Raw genomic sequence first — 7,465 nt, 5'->3', positions numbered from 1 at the left:
TGCTGGTGCTGGTGCTGGTGCTGGTGAGCGTCTGCCTTTACTCCACATGAAACTACAGTTTGTGAGGAAGACACATTTCACTTTCTGACTCGACACATGACGTCACTGATCTGAGCTCACGGCCCACATTCTGTCAACGTCCCTTCTCGATGATCTTCTAATGCATGTGTGTGTGTGTGTGTGTGTGTGTGTGTGTGTGTGTGTGTATGTGTGTGTGTGTGTGTGTGTGTGTGTGTGTGCGCGTGCGTGTGTGTGTGTGCGCGTGCGTGTGTGTGTGTGTGTGTGTGTGTGCGCGTGCGTGCGTGTGTGTGTGCGCGTGCGTGCGTGCGTGCGTGCGTGTGTGTGTGTGCGCGTGCGTGTGTGGTCAGCAGGCAGCGGCGCGGCACCAGTGTCTGTTAGCACATCGTTGGAGTCTTTCACAAAGGAGTAGGTCTGTAAACAGCATGACAAGAATATTTAGTATTAAACAACACTAGGCAAAAATAAACATTCAATAAAAGAATCATGCATGTGCTCATAAGACAATAACTCTTCATATTTGTTATATTGAACAATCAAATGTTAGAATCTGTGAGTAAAATAATTACCTGGCCGTGCAGGTGAACACATCCTGACACTGATCTTCCTCACGATCTTCCTCGTCAGGTGACATGCTCGACTCGATCACGTGCACAATCAGAGATACTGTTGGGTTCATCAGTTCATCACGTCTTCAGAGGTTTGATAAGTTCGTGACGTCCTCAGCAGTCGACCGTATTACACCATCAGTCTCATTCAATGTTAACGTGCTGTTTTATTCTGCTCTGATCCAAAAATGATGCCACAGCAGATTTAAGAGCTCGGAGCATCTTCTGGATCCAAGATCATCTTCTGTCCGACGCAGCCTACAGTGACGTCTCACGTGGAACAGGTGAACTACTCAGCGGTGACTCGGTGCATAGCACCACCTACTGTACTGCATGTGTAATCTCATCACTCTGAGTTAACGCGTCTACTCGTTCCGTCTTTTGAATCGATACATTTGTTACGCAGGTCGTGTGAATGTCATGCATTTGTATCGATTTGGAATGGATTCTCGATGCACTTGTGGGCGGGGTCATCATAGCACAGCTGCACCAAACACACACACACACACACACACGGTCCTGCATGACCAGAGCACAGCAGGCTTTTAACTCATCTACACTTCAGCAATGATTGCACTGACTCTTGCAGTGACAACACTCTCTGCCAATGAGTGGCCAGCGGTCTGTGGACATCACACAACAAAGCACCAGGTCCTTTCCTTCATGGAAACATGTAGAGTAGAACTGTGTGAGGACAAAGCACCAGAAGAGGCTTCAGTGATGCGTCGCTGCCGTGTGATCCTACCTGCCACAGAAAGTAGAGGGCCAGCACCACCTGCAGGGGAGCAGACCATATCATGTTGATGTAAGTGATGAGGTCCATGAAGCGCTGAGCGTCCACAGACATCAGGTTGACGATCTCTCCCACTGTGGAGCTGCGCCTCGCAGCGCTGCTGATAACCAGAGCCTGAAAGAGCAAGTCAACGGGACAGTGTCTGCAAACGTGACAGTGGAGCAGTCACAACTTTAGACTCAGAGTCTCAGAGTCTCAGAGGTGTCAGAGTCAGTGAGTCGTGAGACTCATTATCTACTTCATTGTTCATTTATTTATCAAACAAGTGCAGAAGCAGGTGAAGCACGCATCTGTACCTTCCTGTAGACGGCTCCGATGACGGCAGAGCGCAGACGCATGCCGGAGACGAAGCACACGTGGAAGTACTTCTGAAGGATGAGCGACTGCACACAGGTGCATATGAACAGCAGAGCCGTGTAGAAGTAGCCTTGCCAGGAGGGGGCGCTGGAGTCGTTAACAAAGTGGATCAGCAGCCTGCGTGGAATAAAGAGAGTCCTGTGATTAATCTGTCCATTATTTTCTCCATGAATCGTTTGGTTCATAAAATCTCAGAAAACCTTAAAAACTGTTGATCTGTGTTCGTCAAACGTGGAAATGATGATGTTCTCAAACCAAAATGATTCACTTGTATGATTTCTTTGTTCTCCAGAGCAAAACCATGAAGAAAATATTCACATTTAAGAAACTTAATCAGAAATGTATTCTCTTTATTTATTATTATCTTTATTCATGTTTTAATCCTGAAAATATCTTCAAACCAATTAATCGATTATCAAAATAGTTGTTAATTTAGTAATTGATTAATAATCATGTGTTTCAGCCCTATCCAAAATAATATTAACACATTTTTATGTTAATAAAACTACAATGAACAGCTTATGATTGTGTGTCTAAAATGCATAATGATTTTGGCGCGCACACACACACGTGCACACTCAGACACACACACACGCACAGACACACACACACAGACACGTGCACACACACACGTGCACACACATGCACACACAGACACACATGCACACACACACGTGCACACACACACACACGCGCACACACACAGACACAGACACAGACACAGACACACGTGCACACACCTAAAAAAACAAACACACTCGGTGATAGAATGTTTCTATCTACTTCCTGCATCATCAGACGGCCACTCCTGACCACACCCCCTAAGCCAGCCCTCAACACCTTTGAACCCTCCTTTTTCCCGTGTGCAGAATGACGACCATGCTGCAGTAAGTTTAGAAGGATTTGTTTTACATTTATTCTGTTTATTTACTTAATGTAAAACAAGACCGATTAACACTTTGACCAAAGATGGCGTCACTTTAGTCGCTGCAGTGAGCTGACAGACAGACGGACGGACGGACAGACAGACAGACAGACAGACAGACAGACAGACAGACAGACAGACAGACAGACAGACAGACAGACAGACAGACAGACAGACAGACAGACAGACAGCTTGTGTGCCTACGACAGCGAGGACTCTGCACACTGTGTAGAGTTTTGTGGAGCAATACCGGACTCTGTGCTTCAGCTAGCAGGATTCCGCCTCCACAGCGAGGATCAAACTAAGGGTGGAGGAGTATGTTTGTACACAAACTGAGCTGCTGCAATGATGCGACTGTATCCCTGACTTACAGTAAGTTTTCATAAACTATAAACCCTTGTAAGCCTGTTTGACATTTGTGAATGTTCTGTCATAACTGATAACATAATAAGAGTTTTGACCTTCAAAATAAGAGCCCTTCACTCTTAACAGAGCCAGAATGCCTTTGTTTTATTTTGACTGGTTTCTCACCTGAGGATTTCCGGCCCCACAAACATGAGGATGTCCTGGATAATCTTATAAAGACATGAGATGAGAAAGTAGGGCCCGAAGGTCAGACACAGAGCGCGGAACAGGGACGACTCCTTTGTTTTCTTCTCTGGGTTTAAAATCAAGATTTCAGACTCCTCCAGAGGTCGACTCTCTTTGCTGTCAGTGCGTGGGAGCGGCCGCGGGGAGTACAGCGTTCTCTGCTCCGTCCTGGGAGAGACAAAAGTCAAATATCGCATTAACAACCAAATCAATGGAGAGGAGAGGAGAGAGGCGAGTCTCCCTCATGTGCAGTAGGCTTGCATGTTGCACGCTGCAGCTGACTGTGATACAGCAGGAAACCACACGTGCACTGTGGATGCAATGCTTTTAATCCCGCCTTCAAAATACATGTGACTCTCAAACACAGTTCCAGCACAATTTGGCTCGGCACAGCTCGACTCTACCAAGCGAGCTGAGTTTAAATGTGACGTCAGAGAGCGCGACGTCTGACACAGGAATGGAAGTGAACGGACATTTCTAAAATCTCAACATTTAACAGAGGAGTCCGTGTATGTAGCACCTGCACTGAGCCACATCACAACCCGCAACTAATCTCTTTCATTTACTGACTCTAACGATTCACTGACACCGAAAACAACTGCTTTAAAAGTCAGTAGTGTGAGTGTGTGTGTGTGAGTGAGTGAGTGAGTGAGTGAGTGAGTGAGTGAGTGAGTGAGTGAGTGAGTGAGTGAGTGAGTGAGTGAGTGAGTGTGTGTGTGTGTGTGTGTGTGTCGCATCTAAAATGACATTATGGCAGTTTAACGGTCCGATGACTCCGCCCACGTCGAGGACGTATTATAGTAATGAAAAATGACACCAAACCAAGGCGAGTCAAGCCGTGGTGGAAGTGTATAGTGGTAAAGTGCCATAATATACAGGTTATGTTCTTGTGAAGTAGGTCAATGTTGCAGAGGGTGCAGTTACTGGCCCAAACACGGCCTACAAATAAACACCTGTAAAATAAATAAACAAACACGATTAAATGTAAAGATTCCTCTTTCTGTGAACATTAAAACCACACCAATCATTTAGCTCCCGGTTGGTGTGGTTTTGATGAACTATGACCCTAAAATAATGTTCTTTTGTTTCTTTACCTTTTGACCTTCTGGCACTCAGAGTTCCAGCGATGCACCAGCTGGGGAACGACTCGATGTGAGCAGTCGTCCATATTCAGAGACCACAGGTCCTTCTCCTCCAGAGGGCGCCTGTAACCCGTCACAATCATACTGATGATGACGAGGAGGAGGAGGAGGAGGAGGGGGAAGATACAACACATGGGATTAGCAAAAGACTTTGAAGCTACAGAGAGGTAAGACACTCAGTTTCTCCTCCTCACACATTATAGACAGAGTCAGAGTAGTGACTGAGAACATGTGACCAAAAAAAAGTTTCTCTTCAGTGTTCTGTTCAGGATTTTATTCAGGCGTGATTAAAACTATGGCTCCATGATGCACAGGAGCCATAGTTTGATCGCTCAAATGCTCTGATGATTTAAAAACCCTCCATCGTTAACTGCAGCAGCCTCTGGTTTGCTAGAGGCTCGAAAATATGACTTCCCACAGAGAAGCTCGATAAATGAAGTGAAGAAGAAGAAGAGAAAGAGAAAGAGCTCAAACTACCACACTGACCAACGTGGACTCTGGTCCCCACTTGAGCAGGTAGACCAGAACAGTGTGTGAGTGTATGCAACAGATAGAAGTGACAACAACAGTGCAGCCCGGTTGTTTCTCTCCCTGATCTTAACCCTCAACCCGCTGACTATGAGGTAATCCTCCTACCTAAATCTACCACTGACAGACCGCTCACCTGGTGATCCACCAAAAGGTGATTCTGGAGAGGAAAGAAGCTCCAGCCTCAGGGCAGGGATTCTGAAGACAAGCATTACATTAGACATGAGTGCAGAGAAACCTCAAGTTCACGATCTACACGGAAACATTTATCTCGGTGTTGTTTGAACATTTCAACTGCATTAGGGGTTATTTTGTACGTGAGAGAAAACAAATTCACAGACTTTGAGAATAAAGTCTTAATTTACGAGATGAAAGTCGTAAATTTACGAGAATAAAATCGTAAATTTACGAGATTTAAGACGTAAATTTACGAGAATAAAGTCGTAATATTCTGACCTGACTTTATTCTTGTAAATTTACGATTTTAATCTTGTAAGTTTGCATAACTTCCCTCACATTGCTAAGTTGTGGTTGTCAACATTCAGATGGACAGAGTGCAGTGGTCTCACCGTGTCTTTGACAGCCTGGAGGAAGAGCGGCGGTTGGTCAGTGAAGCAGGACAGGATCAGAGCGACCAGCAACAGAGCGTAATAGCTGTAAAAGGTCGTGTACGTCCACAGACACACAGGTGACTGTGGACGTACAAAAAGACACAACGCATTTAACACAAAGAACTGACATACACTGACATGCTTCTGCTAGAATGATGTTTATTCTCAAATCTAACTCCTGTTTAAATGTCCAATACTGCAACAATCTGTTTCCCCAGATACCAAGAAACAAATACTACTATACAGTGTAAACATATAGTAGTATGATGATATATGATATATAATGTAGTAATGAGTGATACGAGCTAATGTGAGTGATCTGGGCAAACATTGTTATTGTGTGCAAACTGGACATTTAAGCTGCTCGTGACAAAGTACTTTCACATTATCCACAGATTACATTACATCATTTACATCATCGTCATTTAGCAGACGCTTTTATCCAAAGTCAATTACAATAAGTGCATTTCAACATTTGGGTACAAACAAGAGAAACTATAGAGAAGTAACTATAAAGTGCTAGTCATGAGTGCGATGTACAAGGGTGGTGTACAAGTACGATGTACAAGTGTGGTGTACAAGTGTGGTGTACAAGTGTGGTGTACAAGTGTGGTGTACAAGTACGATGTACAAGTGTGGTGTACAAGTGTGGTGTACAAGTGTGATGTACAAGTACGATGTACAAGTGTGGTGTACAAGTGTGGTGTACAAGTGTGATGTACAAGTACGATGTACAAGTGTGGTGTACAAGTGTGGTGTACAAGTGTGATGTACAAGTACGATGTACAAGTGTGGTGTACAAGTACGATGTACAAGTGTGGTGTACAAGTGTGGTGTACAAGTACGATGTACAAGTGTGGTGTACAAGTGTGGTGTACAAGTGTGATGTACAAGTACGATGTACAAGTGTGGTGTACAAGTACGATGTACAAGTGTGGTGTACAAGTGTGGTGTACAAGTACGATGTACAAGTGTGGTGTACGAGTGTGGTGTACAAGTACGATTTACAAGTGTGATGTACAAGTGTGGTGTACAAGTACGATGTACAAGTGTGGTGTACAAGTGTGGTGTACAAGTGTGATGTACAAGTACGATGTACAAGTGTGGTGTACAAGTGTGGTGTACAAGTGTGATGTACAAGTACGATGTACAAGTGTGGTGTACAAGTACGATGTACAAGTGTGGTGTACAAGTGTGGTGTACAAGTACGATGTACAAGTGTGGTGTACAAGTGTGGTGTACAAGTGTGATGTACAAGTACGATGTACAAGTGTGGTGTACAAGTACGATGTACAAGTGTGGTGTACAAGTGTGGTGTACAAGTGTGATGTACAAGTACGATGTACAAGTGTGGTGTACAAGTACGATGTACAAGTGTGGTGTACAAGTGTGGTGTACAAGTACGATGTACAAGTGTGGTGTACAAGTGTGGTGTACAAGTGTGATGTACAAGTATGATGTACAAGTGTGGTGTACAAGTACGATGTACAAGTGTGGTGTACAAGTGTGGTGTACAAGTACGATGTACAAGTGTGGTGTACGAGTGTGGTGTACAAGTACGATTTACAAGTGTGATGTACAAGTGTGGTGTACAAGTACGATGTACAAGTGTGGTGTACAAGTGTGGTGTACAAGTGTGATGTACAAGTACGATGTACAAGTGTGGTGTACAAGTGTGGTGTACAAGTGTGATGTACAAGTACGATGTACAAGTGTGGTGTACAAGTACGATGTACAAGTGTGGTGTACAAGTGTGGTGTACAAGTACGATGTACAAGTGTGGTGTACAAGTGTGGTGTACAAGTGTGATGTACAAGTACGATGTACAAGTGTGGTGTACGAGTGTGGTGTACAAGTACGATTTACAAGTGTGATGTACAAGTGTGGTGTAC

General features: G+C 44.4%; 1 protein-coding gene across 4 annotated transcripts in view; it reads right to left on the bottom strand.

Annotated features, from left to right (window-relative positions):
* The window catches only part of abcc1 (ATP-binding cassette, sub-family C (CFTR/MRP), member 1), a 30,405-nt gene that overhangs the window by 16,643 nt on the left and 6,297 nt on the right, over positions 1-7,465 (bottom strand). For all 4 annotated transcript variants that reach the window (XM_058654469.1, XM_058654470.1, XM_058654471.1 and 1 more), the window contains exons 5-10: positions 5,532-5,654; positions 5,099-5,160; positions 4,387-4,518; positions 3,233-3,460; positions 1,716-1,893; positions 1,372-1,533 (exon numbers count right to left, since the gene is read on the bottom strand). In XM_058654469.1, coding sequence (XP_058510452.1) covers positions 1,372-1,533; positions 1,716-1,893; positions 3,233-3,460; positions 4,387-4,518; positions 5,099-5,160; positions 5,532-5,654 — 885 coding nt within the window. The remainder of the gene's footprint in view (positions 1-1,371; positions 1,534-1,715; positions 1,894-3,232; positions 3,461-4,386; positions 4,519-5,098; positions 5,161-5,531; positions 5,655-7,465) is intronic.

Source organism: Solea solea, chromosome 16, assembly GCF_958295425.1.
Source record: "Solea solea chromosome 16, fSolSol10.1, whole genome shotgun sequence".
NCBI lineage: Eukaryota > Metazoa > Chordata > Actinopteri > Pleuronectiformes > Soleidae > Solea > Solea solea.
The sequence above is the reverse complement of the archived record's forward strand: the minus strand, read 5'-3'. Positions and strand labels throughout refer to the sequence as shown.